This window comes from Hyaena hyaena, unplaced genomic scaffold (genome assembly GCF_003009895.1).
Source record: "Hyaena hyaena isolate Hyena2069 unplaced genomic scaffold, ASM300989v1 scaffold_147, whole genome shotgun sequence".
Taxonomy (NCBI): Eukaryota; Metazoa; Chordata; class Mammalia; order Carnivora; family Hyaenidae; genus Hyaena; species Hyaena hyaena.
The window spans coordinates 2,029,952-2,047,181 of record NW_024080779.1 but is presented as its reverse complement, the minus strand read 5'-3'; the positions used below and the strand labels follow the sequence as shown (position 1 = coordinate 2,047,181).

The following is a 17,230-nucleotide window of genomic DNA, read 5'->3' as shown; positions in this document are numbered from 1 at the left end:
ATACCATGCTAATTCGGACACTCGTACGGAAAATTCATCATGTAATAGTAGCCAGTGAAACTGTGATAAAAACATTTAGTGAGTGATGACTGTCCAGTATTATTTTTAAAAAAGGATATTCTTTATTCATTCTAAGATTGTGTTTTCTTTTTTTAATATTTTTTTTTTTTCAGAGAGAGAGAGAGCATGGGGGAGGGGCAGAGGGAAAGGGTGAGAATTTTAAGCAAGTTCCATGCCCATATCTCACCACCCTGAGATCATGACCTGAGCTGAAATCAGGAGTTGAATGCTTAACCAATTGAGCCACCCAGGTGTGCCCCAAAATAAATTATTTTTTTTTACCTATGTCCACAAATGGCTGAAAGTGATTTGGTTAAAATTTAGCATTGCCAAGGACTTGCAATAAAATTCTCTCTTTTTTAAAACTCTTTTATTGACATGAAACCGACTGAGCCACCCAGGTGCCCCCCTGCTTAGTATCATTTTAAGTCATATTGTAGAACCCTAGTAATTTTTAGATTGCGGTGCTGGTGTGTGAATAGACTGTGATTAGTAGCAGGGAATAAAGAATAGAGACAAATGCAAATGAATCAGGGAACCTAGTATGCGGTGAGGGTGACATTTCCTAAAAGAAAATAAATGGTTAAAATAAAAGAAATGGATTTGTGACAGCTAGGTTCTATTTGGGGAAAAATTAAATCGGATTCCCATCCTATTCCTTATACAAAAGTAATTTCTACATGGATGTAATGTTTAAATGCAAATAAATGAAATCAGTCAAGTACTAGATGAAAACCTGGGGGAGATTAAACATTATTACTTCATATGTAAGATGAGCAAGATGTTTTGGAGCTTGACATAAAACCTACACATAACAAAAATCACTGAACTAATTACATAAAAAATTAAAAATATCTGTATGACATAATATACCATAAACTCAGAGAACCAATGACAGATTGGGCCTGTGTCTCATGAACAGTGAGCTCATGACCTGAGCTGAAATCAAGAGTGGGATGCTTGGGGTGCCTGGGTGTCTCAGTCGGTTAAGCGTCCGTCTTCGGCTCAGGTCATGATCCCACAGTTCGTGGGTTCGAGCCCCATGTCAGGCTCTGTGCTGGCAGCTAGCTCAGAGCCTGGAGCCTGCTTCGAATTCTGTGTCTTCCTCTCTCTCTCTGACCCTCCCCTGCTCACGCTGTCTCTCTCTCTCTTTCTCTCTCTCTCTCTCTGAAATAAATAAAAAAGAGTGGGATGCTTAACTTAGACTGAGCCACCCAGCCACCCCAAATTAGAATTTTTGATATGGCCTAAATGATTATCAGTAGAGGAAGAATTAAATTAATATGTAAGATAATACCTGTTTTGAGCATTCTTAACTATTGCATTTTCTTTTTTAGTTTGACTTAAAAAATTTTAAGTGTTATATACATGATAATGAAAATATTGAAAGAATTCTGAAATAAATAAGAAAGTAATAGTACTCTACATGTATTTCTGTAGCTTCTTCTCCCTTCCTCCATAATACTCTGTGGACATCTAATATATTTTTTTTAAGGATAATAGCCATTTAAGGGGCGCCTGGGTGCCTCAGTTGGTTAAGCGTCTGACTTCGGCTCAGGTCATGATCTCATGGTTCGTGGGTTTGAGCCCCGTGTCGGGCTCTGTGCTGACAGCCAGCTCAGAGCCTGGACCCTGTTTCAGATTCTGTGTCTCCCTCTCTTTCTGCCCCTATCCCACTTGTGCTCTGTCTCTCTGTCTCTCTCTCTCTGTCTCAAAAATAAATAAACTATTAAAAAATTAAAAAAAAAAAGAAAAGGGTAATAGCCATTTAGTTGATTCAGCTATTACATACCTAATCACTGGAACTTGTCAGGAACATTCCTTCTCAAACAGTTAAAATGAGTGAACACATGTATCATACTTCAATTGATTTGAGTCAGTATATATTTTTTTCATTATAAGATGACCCAAGTGGGGGTGCCTGGGTGGCTCAGTCTGTTGAGCCACTGACTTTGGCTCAGGTCATGATTTTGCAGTCTGTGAATTCGAGCCCTGCGTTCAGCTCTGTGCTGATGGCTCAGAGCCTGGAGCCTGTTTTAGATTCTGTGTCTCCCTCTCTGCCTGTCTCCTGCTCACATTCTGTCTCTCTCGCAAAAATAAACAAACATTATTAAAAAGAAATGACCCAAGTGGTTTTTCCAGTAACAATTCAGTGTTATACATAGAGTAAGTAAAAGTGCTTTTGAAACTTGAATTGTAACGTTTTGGTTTAGTTTCTCTTGAAAAGAAGTAAGATTTCCTTAGACATCAGACTTCTGGAAATCTTGAGTACAGAAGAAAACCAAAAAGGATCTGAGCTACTCAAATAACCATCTAATGTACTTAGACTTTTTTCTCTGATGGTGGTCCTGTGATTCTTAATTTACATATAATGCTAAAAACCTATATTGCATATTAGGGGTAAAGGAGGTACCAGAGTCCAGGAACCTGAATACAGAGTCCATAAGGGAAGAATTTAACAAGGTTACCCTGGGGTATTGTGGTTAATAATGGGCTTAATAATGACTTTTATTCACCAAGATTTTATTAGGTTTATTTTGTGTTTTAAAAATGAGATCAGGAAAATGAGCATTGCATTTTAGTAAGATTTTTCCAATGATAGATTGCAATTAAAGGTCTTTGGCACTTGATTTTTAACTATTTCAAAAATCCGTTTGCATTGCCTTATGGTGTTCAGTACATGGTGAATGAAGTTATTCATCATTGTGAGAGAATTGGGCTATTGGTATATTTTAATGTTGTGATGTTATCTCCTTAATATTACTGTGAAATACAGAGTGTATTTTCTGTGATTATTAACTCTAAGCTCTTAGAATGCCCCTACTTAATTGTTTTTATATTAGTTTCTGTTATTCTGTCTTCATTTCTCTTTTGCATCCTTGTCACATTATCACTTCTCTTCATCATATATTTCAGTACATTTGGTATTCACTCTCATTTTTCTTCCCATTGATCTTAGATGTTAACAAAATATGCAGCTCTTTTGTCAGGGCAAGCTTTTTCACTGACAGATGATAATTACTTGGTTGATTTTTTTTCTTTCTCTTTTTTAGCACAAGTTAGTAAAAGTGTACTACTTTTTAATGTATGAGAATGGATTGTTGTACTCATTGTCCTTAAAATTAAGTCATTGTTAAAACTGCTTCTGCTCATTTATTTATTTATTTTTTTAGGAGTAGTGAAGAAGTTCTTACTGCAGAAGATTGTGAAAATGTCTACCATCTGGTTTATTCAGCTCACCGGCCAGTAGCAGTAGCAGCTGGGGAATTTCTCTACAAAAAGTAAACCTGTATTTTTGTTATTTTGTAAAGTATACTTTTATGACAGTAATTCCTTGTGCTGTAATTGATACTAAAGATATATATAACTCATTTAAAAAAATTATTCAGTACAGGTCATATCAAAACTTTCACATTTAAACCTTTAAAGGTTTCAATTTCCCTTCTCCAATTCTCTTGATTTGAAGCTAAATCCTTCAAGGGAAATTTGTCTTTGAATGAATAAAATATATAAAAATATATCTAATTATATCATGTTAAGACTGACTTCTTCCTAATTTTTCATTCTTTTTTTCGATGTCAGCTTCCAAATATTGCTCTTCCTAATATAATATTTAGTCTTAAGCCTATTACTGTTTTGCTTTAGAAAATATTGGTTTAGCTTCAAGTGTTTGATATAGTTTGACATAAGAATCCCAAAAATCCTAGTCTTTTTTATGTTGCTCTAACACCTCAGATCAGGTAGTATGGATAACAGTGTGACTATCTAGCCACAGAAAACATTCAGCAAATGTTATGTAATGGCTTTTAGAGAGACCAATTTGAACCCCATGGACTAAACTGTATATCTTTGAGATTTTATTAAAATGCCTATTTAGGGGGCGCCTGGGTGGCTTAGTCGGTTGAGCGTCCGACTTTTGCTTGGGTCATGATCTCGCGGTTCGTGGGTTCGAGCCCTGCGTCGGGCTCTGTGCTGACTGCTGGCTCAGAGCCTGGAGCCTGTTTCGGTCTGTGACTCCCTCTCTCTCTGACCCTCCCCTGCTCGCGCTGTCTCTCTCTCCTAGAAATAAATAAAACATAAAAAAAAATGCCTATTTAGGAGAAGCATTTATTAGAAAGTTTTGCATGATATAAAATGTTCATACTCCAGTTTTCTATTGATTGCTACTAGTAATAGTTCTCTTTTGTTATATATAAGGAAAAACCACCATGATAACTATAGAAAGAGGCCACTAAATTCAGACTTTGGGATAATTATAAGAAGGATAGAAAGAAAATATATGTTCAGTTTGAAAGAGATGAGTATCATAGATTTGGGGCATAAATGATACAGGCTAGTATAATATTTTTATGAAAAGGAATATTTGTATAAAATGCAGTAATGTTTTTAAAAAGAAATAATTCTTAACTCCATACCATTAACTTGAAAAGTTAATTTACGAGGACTTAGAAGTACTATCAAGTTTGAAATGAAAAAGGTTTATAGCAATTATTTGCTTGGGTATCATGTTGAAGAACATTTACTCTCCTTTGTTAGATGCTTAAATATGGAATACAGACAGTTTTTTTAATTAGGAAATAATGGGTTTTTTTGTTCGAAAAGTAAATCTTTTGTGTTGATCGTAGGCTCTTCAGTCGTAGAGATCCAGAGGAGGATGGAATGATGAAAAGAAGGGGACGACAAGGCCCAAATGCCAACCTTGTGAAGACATTGGTTTTTTTCTTTCTGGAAAGTGAGGTTAGTTGATGTTGTTCATTTTGTATTTATGTTCAAAACAGTTTTGGAGAAAGGATTGGAAGGTATATTTAAAAATTTTCCACTTACCACAGAAAATCTTGGATAGAATAGTTGTACCCATTACACAATATTAAAAAAAGGTTTTAACTTTTCTTAAGATGTTCAAATAATAGGATTTATGTATAAGGCTTAAAGTGTGAGTTTTGGAATCAGAAAGACTTGATTACCAATTGAGGTCCTCTGCTTATTATTTGTATAACTTTATCTTACTTAGTCATTCTAAGCCCCATTTCCCTTGTAAAAATGTGGGTAATAATTTCTTAGGTAACACTGAGCTAATCCATGTGAAACTCTTAACATAGACCCTGCATTTTGTTCTCAGTATTTGGTACCTGCTTTATTACTTTTGTTGTAAAGAAGGAGATAGGGATTTACATTTAACATGAGCTCTTAGGTCTCCCTCAGGTTGAAAACCTGCCTGTTGACCAGAATTTGAGAGGATCCAATATACATTTTTGGTGTCCATATTATGTATTATTTAATCAGCTTTAGAGTCTTTTATTTAAATTTTCTAATTGTTTCCATACATAGAAATACACTTGGTTTTTGCATATTGACTTCTTAACTGTAACTTTGCTAAATTCTCTTATTTTGTAAGTTTTTAATAGATTCATTGAGATGTTCTCTAATGCAATCAGGTCATTGCAAATAACGATAGCTTTATTTCTTCCTTTTCTCCATTTATGCCATTTTCCCTTGGCATTATTTTTTTTTTTATCGTGTTTGTTTATTTTCTGAGATAGAGACAGACCAACCGTGCACGGACGAGTTGGGGCAGGGTGGACAGAGAGGGAGAGAGAGAATCCCAAACAGGCTTTGCACTGTCCGTGCAAGCCTGATGTATGACCTGAGTTGAAATCAAGAGACTGAGCCACCCAGGTACCCTTCCCCTGGCATTATTGCACTGGCTAGGACATCTAGTTGAATGTTGAATAGAAGAGGTGAGAGTAGACATCTTTGGTTTATTCCTGATCTTAGTGGAAAAACATCCAATATTTCTATGTTCTGTTACTAGTTATGGGTATTGTGTAGCTGTTGATACTGAGGATGTTTCCTTCTATCCCTTTTGCTGAGTTGTATGTTGAATGGATGTTAAATTCTGTCCAGTGCTTTTTCTGTGTCCCTTAAAGATGATTGGTTTATTTTATCCTTCATTATGTTAATATTTGAATTAATGTTGATTGGTTTTTTGAATATTGAACCAACCTTACATTCCTAGGATAAAACCTACTTAGTCATGATCTATTATCCTTTTTCTATATTGCTGGTTTCTATTCCCTCTATATTCATGTTAAGATGTTGGTCCATATATTGTTTTATTTGTAATGTCTTTGATAGGTTTTGGTATCATTGCAATGTTAGTCTCCTAAAATAAGTGGGAAAGCTATAGGGCCTTTTAAGCTTCACAGAATGAAGAGAAATAATATGCTTATATATTGAATTGATAAGTAAACATGTATTTTATGTTTTAAGTAACTATTATCACTCCCATTAAATCAAAGTTATAATATATTGTAATTGAATGTTAAACTCGTAATATTGAGTAAAAATAGGCTAAACTTAAATGCATATAATTGTTTCAGAATTAATTTTCTTGTTACGTATTTAGTGATTATTGTGAGGAATATTAAATATACTACCTAACTAGGTTAACTTATACACAGCAAGCTAAGGCAAGTTTCTTCTTTGTCCTTTCTTCCATTTGACCTCAAAAAACAGATTGCTGTTGAGTTTGTGTGTGATGCCAACAAAGCTTCCATTCTTTTGATTTGAGGCTAGTATACTATTTGTCTAAAGGCACATTGCTCTTTTTTTAATTTTAGTTACATGAGCATGCAGCATACCTTGTGGACAGCATGTGGGACTGTGCTACCGAGCTACTGAAAGACTGGGAATGTATGAATAGCTTGTTGCTGGAGGAGCCACTTAGTGGAGAAGAAGGTAAATGGTTGTTTTCTTGTCTAGACAGTTTTGAAAATAGATTATACTTACTCCATTTGTCTTTAATATTAACACGCAACTGAAAATCTTTGTGAATAATTTTATTTTCTTACACATGAACATGATGTAGAAAGATGTAGTTGCTGTCAATATTGTTGATTTTTTCCCCTTGTATCTGTGTTCATATTTCTTTGGTCAAATTGTGGACCAGTGATATACAGATTTGTGCTGTTCAGGATAGTTTAACTTTTTCTCATCCTTTCTGTGATACAGTAATGGGATTTTCTTTAGTACATTAGGTCAGATTCTGTAACAGGCAGAAGGAATTGTTATGTAATACTTATAAGTGGCATATAGGAAAAAGAAATAGGTTAACTCTTTCTGATTATCTTTTTTCTTTTCAGCACTAACAGACAGACAAGAGAGTGCTCTGATCGAAATAATGCTTTGTACCATTAGACAAGCAGCTGAATGTCATCCTCCTGTGGGAAGAGGGACAGGAAAAAGGGTATGTCAGTATAGTTTCAGTATTTTAAGGTATATTTCTCCCTTTTCAGTATCATTAAATTAAAACCATTCTTGTTTGTAACTATAGAGCCATATTTTTTTATCTTAAATTTTATTTTTGAGATGATCTTTGCTAATAAGTATTTGTCACAAGTAAATTTTAAAGCATTAGCAGTTTGGAAAATTTGAGTTCCTTCCATAAGATACTTACGTTACTGTAGGAGATACAGTGATAGACAGTCTCTGCTCAAGACTAAATGTAACTCACAAGGTGCATTTTTAAAAAATGTGTATTTATTTTTGAGCGAGAGAAAGAGAGCCGGGGAGGAGCAGAGACAGAGGGAAAGAGAGAATCACAAGCACGCTCTGCACTGTCTGCGCAAAGCCCAGCTTGGGGCTCTATCTCATGAGCTGCGAGATCATGACCTGAGCTGAAATCCAGAGTCAAATGCTTAACCAACTGCGCCACCCAGGTGCCCCTAGAATGGTGCATTTTTGTGTTTTGGTTGATTTGTAGACTTGATTTCTTTTTCTTTCAATAAAAGTTAGACATTAAAACAGATGGTTATTTATTAAGGTGGAGGAATTCCTATTTCCTTGAATTATTTTTTAATGTATCACTGCAGAGTTCACATATACTCACATTGTACACCAATAATTCCCCAGTCTTTTAAACTTTCTTGATTATGAGGCATAAAAGTACATGGTTTGTCACCTGGTATACACCTATATATGTGTGTTTATGTGTAACTGAAACAAAACTTCATTAAACAATACTGAAACTTATGGTATGTGACGCATTTTTATTTTGTTTTCCATTTTTTTCTTGCTTTTTAAATTAATGACAGTGACTTACCATGTTGAATTCATAACCCATGGATTATGGCCCACAGTTTAGAGTAGGCTAAACTGCTACTCAGTCTCATTATTATATAAGCTCTTAAACTACATTTCCTATTCCTAACTGCTTCTTTATTCATCTAATGGTAGAATTGGTTAGTCTAATTGGGTATTGATTTTGCCTCTGGAATTACTGAAAGTTTTTTATTGTTGTTATTTTAGGTGGCTTTTAAAATAATTGCACAAGTTATTCTCTATTACTTTCGGGTTTCACGTTTTATAATAGAAATTTTAGTATCCATCATTTAAAATGTAGTTTCACTACTTATTTTGTATGTCTTGTCTTAAACTTGAGCAGCTAACAATGTTAATAGGTTTACTAAATACTTAAAAGCATTGTTGTGTTCATTCAGGTGCTGACAGCAAAGGAGAAGAAGACTCAGTTGGATGACAGGACAAAAATCACTGAACTTTTTGCTGTGGCCCTTCCTCAGTTGTTAGCTAAGGTACATTTGTGTAATATCAGAGTGTTCCTAAGAAATTACAGATTTTATTTGGAATTGTCATGCAGATTTTTATCAGAATGTCTACTTAACATTATTGTGATGTTTTGTCATGATTTTCTTTTTATTTCAAAGTATTCTATAGATGCAGAAAAGGTGACTAACTTGTTGCAGTTGCCTCAGTATTTTGATTTGGAAATATATACCACTGGACGATTAGAAAAGGTACAGTGTTTTCTCTGTAAAAACACCTTGAAGAAAAATTATTGGTTTAGTTCATCTCATCATATTGTTTGTTTATATTTTCAGAACTTCTAATGCTAAAAGAAACCTACATTTTATGTATCTTCTGTATTTTTTATACGTTGGATTTAAAGAATGGCATTAATGAGGCTTCCTTTTGATTCATGCCCATAGCCTTACCCTCATTCCCACCAATTATGAGAATATATCTGATCATGTATAGAGATTGGGGTTAGATAACTGGATAATAACAGTTCTAAAATGAGAGCAGTTAATATTCATTGAAAACTTTCACTATGTTCCAGGAACTATTGTACCTTCTTTGTTCTCACCAAGGCCCTTTGAGATCAATACTAGTATGCCTATTAAAGCTGAGGAAATAAGCATGGGTGGGTCAGTGTATTTATTTACTTCGGCTAGAAAAACATCAAAATGTATGTCCTGTTTGTTGTGGAGTTATCATATTTGAAGCTTTTTATCTCAATAGTGTAGTCTTTCTGTGCCTATCATAGATATCTTAGTGCTTTTATATTTATGTTCCTTAGTTTTACTGAAAAAAAAAACCTTTGATTTTGCAGCATTTGGATGCCTTATTACGACAGATCCGGAATATTGTAGAGAAGCACACAGATACAGATGTTTTGGAAGCATGTTCTAAAACTTACCATGCACTCTGTAATGAAGAGTTCACAATCTTCAATAGGGTAGATATTTCAAGAAGTCAACTGATAGATGAGTTGGCAGATAAATTTAACCGACTTCTTGAGGATTTTCTGCAAGAGGTATATATTACAAGTATTTTGTCAGTTGGGTTCCTCCCCTTCAGTAACTGAATTATTCACATGTCCTGGTCATAGTGCCTAGCAGTATGTTTAAAAATGTTCAGATTTTTTGTTCTTTGATTCATTGTGTTACTATTACTCCACCAAAATGGAAAGGTGGTAAGAATCTGATTGGGAGAAGGTGGAAATGAAAACTAATATTCCCTCCCCTTTTATTAATTAAAAAAAAAGATCTCGGAAGTTACCAGGGTTTAGCTGAAGTAGAGGCTATTAGGCAATTAGGGTATAAATGGAACAGAAAAGTAGAACAAACCATGGCCATGTAGCCTCAAAAAAGAAGGCTATTTCTTAGTGTTTTGGCAGTGTTAGTAAGGAAAGGCAGTTAATGATCTTTGATATTGTAAATCCTTGCTAAATTGCTGTTTTAGCCACTGTTCATTTGGGAGTTTCCTGTGTTCTGTTATATTTTCAAAGAAACTTAAATTGTGGCACTCATACACTTGTATATTTTGAGTTTTTATACTTTCTGGAAATATATACTTAACAGTTTAATTGACTTGCTTAAAATAAAAAGTCATAATTCTCAAATTAATGCATTTAGCCTTTTCCACCTCACTTATCATTAATGTTACAAAAATCATATGGACTTTTTAATTTTCAGTTTTCTTGTTTGTTACATTTTTAACTTTTTTTTTGGTGTGTGTAACATTCCATGCTTACTAAGTTTTGTTTAATTGGAGGTCTGTGCAAATATGTTAATGTACAATGATGGCGCTAGTTAAAAAATACTGATTTTTTAATATTTTTTTTGGGGAGAGTGCAAGCAGTGGAGGGGCAGAGAGAGGGGTACAGAGGATCTGAAGCGAGCTCTGCGCTGATAGGCTGACAGCAGTGAGCCTGATGTGAGGCTTGAACTCATGAACTGCAAGATCATGACCAGAGCCGAAGTCCGACGTTCAACCTACTGAGCCACCCAGGCGCTCTTTTAGTTAAAAAATCGAATGGCTCTACCATTGGCTAGATATGATTGTGACTAGGACAAGTTAAGTCAAAATCAAGCAATGGATTAATTAAGTTTATTTTACTATATTTTTATAACAAAAAAAACCCATTTATTAATTTTTGAAGGAGAGAAAAGACAAAACCTGAGCTGGGCCAGGGCAGAGAGAGAGGGAGACACAGCAGCCGAACCAGGCTCCAGCCTCTGAGCTGTCAGCACAAAGCCCAATGTGGGGCTCAATTCAGGAGTCTTGAGATCATGACATGGGCCGAAGTCGGGTGCTTGACTGACTGATCCACCCAGGTGCCCTAAGCAGTGGATTAATGAAGTTTAATTACTTGGGTAGAAAAATTAAAATTTAGAAACAAAACTTTTTTTTTTTTTTTAGAGACACGGGGTTCAGTACAGTAAGTTTGATAGTGTTTTAAAAAATCGTAAGTTTTATGCAGTAAGACTCATAAAATTTTCAAAAACTTAAGTTACTCTAAATTGGAAAATTGATACTTCGAAAGGTGTGGTGTCATTCTTGAGCACTATGTTTTATTCATAGGTTTTATCTTTTAGGTGTTGTCATTATGATCTCTTGCTTGTCCTTTACTATATTTTTCGTTATTGTCCTAATGCATCTTTTACTGTGAAAGAGTAAATTATTTCCTGGTTTTGTGTCAAGGTTACTTTAAGGGAAAGGGGAGAGTGTCATTCAGTTTTTCTCTCTTGGGTATAATGTATCTGTGATAACAACTCTATTGACTCATTACTCTAGCCATATTGCTTTAAATTTCAACAGATCTAGGTATTGAATGAGAAAGTTAATTTGTGGTGTTAGGTTATTTTTCCAAAGGTGGTATCACCAATGTGATAGCCTAAAGTTTTTCACTTGGGTAGTTACTAAGGTTTAATGTTGTATAATTAATATTTGTAGGGTGAAGAGCCTGATGAAGATGATGCATATCAGGTATTGTCAACATTGAAGAGAATCACTGCTTTTCATAAGTAAGTTGAATTTTAATGTTTTTGATTGCTTAAAACTAGCAAAATCAAAACCACTTTGCATGTTTTAGGGTTATAATGTTATCACATTTTGCTAGACTTCTTGTGCTTTTATATAAAAAATAGTTGGTAGAGTCATGTTTTGAATTGAGGGGTAATTGACAAATTATCAAACCGTATACTTTTTAAAACCTATTTTTTTTGTTATGGGTTCTTGTTAAAAAGTTTGTTTTATTTACTTGAATAGCATTTTGTTAACATTAAAGTCCAAAATCACTCAAAGTTTTAAACATAACTTTTTTTTTACAGTGCCCATGATCTTTCAAAGTGGGATTTGTTTGCTTGTAATTACAAACTATTGAAAACCGGAATTGAAAATGGAGACATGCCTGAACAGGTTTTTATTTATTTTCAAGTTACATATTTAACTTCAAGAATGAAAGACTTGTAACTTTTTCATTTTAACTGTATTCTTTTCTTTTTACAGATTGTTATTCATGCACTGCAGTGTACTCACTATGTAATCCTTTGGCAGCTTGCAAAGATAACTGAAAGCAGCTCTACAAAGGTTTGTGGTGGTCCCGGGGGGTTCTTAATTATGCTCGGTGTCATTAACTGTTTTTAGAACATGTACACATTTAATAAGATCAATTATTTCAGCAAAGTGTTGCTTATTTCTACAGTACCATTTAGACATGTATACCATTACAAAGTTGTGTTTGTAGTTTGATATATATTCAGTGAAAGAACATTAATAAGTCATGTTGCAAGACATAATTTTAAATTAATTTTTTTTTCACATTTTAAGGTGGCATAGTTTATGTATGTCCATATTCTCAATAGTATTGAGAACATACAGAAAGATAGATTTTGTAAATTATGACCAAGAGCCTTTGAAACCAGCATATAGCTATTGGATTATATAAACTGAAGACTTCAACAAGCCTGTTGCCCTTAGATCTTCTTGGGCCTCAGTATTGTTTTAGGATCACTTTGTTCATACCTAGATCTGTCTGCTGATGTTCGAAATTCATGATAAATCACTTTCTGGTTGAGTATAATGTGGCAGCTACAGGGTAGTAGAACTTTATCAGAATTGTATCCGTAATGGTAATCTTTGACGTGGTCAGTAATTGAACCAAGCAGTACTGCCTCTTTGATTTATGAACTGGAAACTTAAGCATGGTACTTGCAGTAGATGCTGCCTTAAATATTATGTAATATTTTTACAAATATTAAGCACTTTCTGGAAGATGGAGAAATAGATGCTCATAGCTTCTTTCCCTCAAAAACCATTGTTTTGATAATAAATTTCTTTTGCATAAAATCACAGAATAATTTCAAATTCTTAGAATTTCTCTAAGTTGATAATGCACAAGATGCTGTTATATTCACAAATGGATATTTCTCCCTTGAAAAAGCAATTCAGTTCTGTTGTTAGTGTACTTTTTGTCAAACACCCAAGAAATTTATTTAACTCAATACCAAGCTCCTAGTAGGAACAATAGCCATATTAGCAAATATGATTGCTCATCTAAGTCAAAAGCATTGAATTACAAATTAAAATGGGAAAGGAGATTATATTTTGAGTAGAGAAGAAAGGGTAAAAATGAATGTCACTGAATCAAAATTCTTTTGAAGCTTAGTGTTCTTTACCAAATCAGTCTCCAAGTTAAACTTGTTTTTCTTTAACTTTATGATCTATTACAATATATATTCATATTCTCTCATTTGGGATCTGGTATTAGGTGATGAGTCAAGGTTATACCTTAAATTAGTGAGGATGATCTTTGTAGAATAGTTTTATATTTTAAATTAACTGGTAAATGTTTATTAAAAAATGTAAGGAAAAGATTTATTTATATTGAATGTTTATAAGACCTTAATTTTTTTTAATTTGAGCAAAACCACAAAACTGATTTTCGTCCATCTCTGTTTTTAAAAAGTACAACTGGTATCCTTCAAGTAAGAAATAAAAGATACCATCTGTTTAATTATTAATTAATTTCTTCTGTTCAGCAAGTGGCTACCTTTCAAATTACAAAATGATGATGGAGCATAAATCTTTACTCTGTATGCATTCTTAGGTAGTAGATTTATTAAAGATCATCATATATTAGCCATTATAAGTTTTCTCATTTTAAAGGACCCAGACCACTTAGGATATTATCCATTAATATACTTGTCATTTTTAAGGCTGCAATTTGTTGTGAATTTTAAGAAAAATGTTCTGATTTGTTTTTTCTTTCTGATAAATAATAAAGAAGAATTTAATTCTAATGTACACGCAGAGTTAATATAATTAAATATATGATCTATTTTATGTAATTTGAAGTATCTTAAATAATAAATGAGTTTTTTATACAATAAATTGTTTATGTTAAATTTTTCAAGGAGGACTTGCTGCGTTTAAAGAAACAGATGAGGGTATTCTGTCAGATATGTCAGCATTACCTGACCAACGTGAATACTACTGTTAAGGAGCAGGTTAGTAATTCCTATAGATAGCCATCTTTTGTAAGCAACCCTGACAAATGTCTGAACTAATACAGAAAATTAAAGTAATACTGAGGTTGAGCAAAGTAGAAATGACTTGTATCTATCTGTCCATGTATATATATGATGCTCAACAAATAGCTTAATGTATTGCATATGGAATCTATAAGTTGTATTATAGATTAGCCTCATACTGTAGTTATTCTGTTATTGTTTCTTTATGACTCACTTGGTAAACAGACCCATATATACAAATTTAGATGCATGAGATTACATAAGTTACTCTTTTTTCAAAAACTTTATTTATTTCCAGAGAGTTCATGTGAGTTGGGGGAGGGCTAGAGAGAGAGGGAGAAGGAGAAGCCCGAGCAGCCTCCGTGTTGTTAGTGCAGAGCTTGGGGCTCTGTCTCACAAAGTGTGAGATCATGACCTGAGCCAAAACCAAGAGTTGGGACACAACCGACTGAGCCACCCAGGCGCCCCATTGAAATAAACAAGTATGCCTCAGGGAGGAGAATGGGTCCATATGGTTTTGTCATCTCTGAGAAGATTAACAGAGAGATACTGATATTCCTGCCCATCCTGATTGTGTACATTATTTTTCCTTTAGTGGACTTGGTCTGAAATAAAAATTTTAATCATTTTTCTGCCTTCAAAGTGTTACCCTCACACTTCCTATACCCTCATGATTTCATTACTACTGTTTATCTCTTCATTTTGGAAATATCTTGTTAAATGCTACCGTAGTTAATTTTCCCATCTGTAATGTGAATTCTGGTCCCTGGACTAAAAGCCTATTTAGTTTTAATTCCCTAATAGAGGATTAAGGTTTTTTAGACATATGCTTTTTACATGCTTCTCTGAGGAAGACATTTTTATAATCATCTTATAAGAAATATTAATGATGACACAGTGAAAATGGTTATGGTGATTTCAAGGGTTGGTTTTTTTGTTGTTGTTGTTGACCGTTTCATTCTCCTTAACCTTTGCATATTGGGATAGATCCCCAGCCGTCATCATAAGTGCTATTTTCAGCAGTTTGTTTTCTGTTGGGTACTCTTTATTTATTTTTCATTTTGGGGGATACTGTTCATTTTAATTTAAAGTGTATTCTTAAAGCTACAACGAAAGTAGTTCAGATATAGTCATCCAACTAAAGCGATCAGTAAAGGTCAACCTTTGTATTTGTCACTTGTCTTTATTTTATTTTATTTTAAAATCTCAAAACTGATTTCATTGAAATACATTTGGAATTTTATAGTGAAAACTTTACAGTCAGTATCCAACTATTAATCTTATTTTTCTTATTTCCAACTCCCCTTTGTCCCTCCCATACATATATGCTTGGGCATAAACATATTAGAAGATATTAAATGGCCAAGATCCAGTTATTGAATTTCACGTTTTTCTTGCAGAAGTATGAAGTATATTCTTATAATTATTACATTGCTGAATTTTCCAGTTTTAAGTATATAGTTTTGAATTGTAGCAATAAACGATATGGAAATTCAGCTCTCATCTCTACAATTCACATGAAAGGAAGAAAAGTTTCTGTAGGTAGTAAAATGAGTTTAAACTCTTAGGATATGATTTTAATGGAGGTATACATTGATGCAAATTTAATACATGAACTATTACTTGATATATTTTTATATTCCACCAAGATATTGAGCTTAATATTCCCTGTTTCTTAACAGCATTCACACAATTCCTTATAGGTTATCCTATGTAACCTCCTATATAACCTGTTGTTTAGGCTTTGGCAATTAATTATTTGTCATGAAATAATTGGTCATGAATTACCTTCTGTGTCAGTCTTCCTACCAGCTTCCGGAAGTAATTCCCGGTTAGTTCACTTGACCTGCCAGTTCACCTAATTAGTAAATACCAACATGCTTATCACTTTGTGTTCTTATGGTGTATGTTGCAAAAGTTTTTGTAAACTCAGATATCCTGATGGGTATAAATGACTACTGTAATAGCAAAATGAGGAGAGAAGACTGAAAGAAGAGATGAAAGCATTAGGTAAAAGAGAAAAAAACTAAATTTGGTTAGTTCCAAAAAGGTAAAACCATTAATGAGATCTGCCTTGTGTTCTGTGGTATACTCTTAGAATCTGTCTAGCAGTAGCCTTCCTTCAAATGTTACTCGCTATTGACTTTGTGATCCCCAAATTCTATTTTCTTTACAATCCCTTCCCAGTAGGTAATTAAAATTTTCCAGTTTCCTTCTGACTATTTTTACTAGTGTTTGGCTCCATTTAAAACTCGTGGCAAAGTTTTTATAAAGCTCCTTAAGATACCATGTTAGCTTACGTTTAATATGATATTATCAGGTTTGCTTCATGAGTAATAAATAGGCACAAAATTGGTTGTGTTTTTTCTTTACTTAATCACCACACATAATGAGAACGAGAGTGCTTAAAAAGTACCAGAGACTTTGTGATCTCTCTTCTGAGAGATATTCGATCTCCTTGGTATAAGTTTTTGTCTTCCATAGAGGAACAGGATGGTACAAAGTTCATATGTTATTTTGTATTTAGGAATGTATAACATGAGGCATTGTCATATAGTATAGAGTGGGATTTGGAGTCAGAAAACCTGAGGTTGAGTCCTGATTGCATGTTTTGGTAGTGTTAACATATTCACATCACTTAAAGATTGATGAAAAGAAAGAGTATTTGTGAAGTTACCTTGCAGTTAGCAAAGCATGACTGCATATACTAGTAACCATTATCTTAAAAATTACATTCTTCAGCTTTAAAAATTTAGGAAAATACTAAACACTAATTTTTGTAAGCAAAAGTTAGATTCTGTTTCTGTGTTAAATATGTTACTTGTGGTAGTTGGTGAGAAACCTTGAATTATAGCATGCTGTACTTTTTTTTTTAATAGGCCTTCACTATTCTATGTGATATTCTGATGATCTTCAGCCATCAAATTATGTCTGGAGGACGTGACATGTTAGAGCCATTAGTTTACACCCCTGATTCTTCATTGCAGTCTGAATTGCTTAGCTTTATTCTGGATCATGTCTTCATTGAACAGGACGATGATAACAACAGTGCAGGT

The 17,230-nt window shown here is 33.8% G+C and overlaps 1 protein-coding gene across 3 annotated transcripts in view; it reads left to right on the top strand.

Moving 5' to 3' along the window:
* Window positions 1–17,230, top strand: part of STAG2 (stromal antigen 2) — a 129,354-nt gene that overhangs the window by 83,851 nt on the left and 28,273 nt on the right. For all 3 annotated transcript variants that reach the window (XM_039238809.1, XM_039238812.1, XM_039238810.1), the window contains exons 13-24: window positions 3,234–3,341; window positions 4,686–4,797; window positions 6,681–6,798; window positions 7,203–7,306; window positions 8,559–8,651; window positions 8,784–8,873; window positions 9,470–9,673; window positions 11,596–11,666; window positions 11,973–12,060; window positions 12,151–12,231; window positions 14,058–14,150; window positions 17,054–17,228. In XM_039238809.1, the coding sequence (XP_039094740.1) occupies window positions 3,234–3,341; window positions 4,686–4,797; window positions 6,681–6,798; window positions 7,203–7,306; window positions 8,559–8,651; window positions 8,784–8,873; window positions 9,470–9,673; window positions 11,596–11,666; window positions 11,973–12,060; window positions 12,151–12,231; window positions 14,058–14,150; window positions 17,054–17,228 (1,337 nt within the window). The remainder of the gene's footprint in view (window positions 1–3,233; window positions 3,342–4,685; window positions 4,798–6,680; window positions 6,799–7,202; window positions 7,307–8,558; window positions 8,652–8,783; window positions 8,874–9,469; window positions 9,674–11,595; window positions 11,667–11,972; window positions 12,061–12,150; window positions 12,232–14,057; window positions 14,151–17,053; window positions 17,229–17,230) is intronic.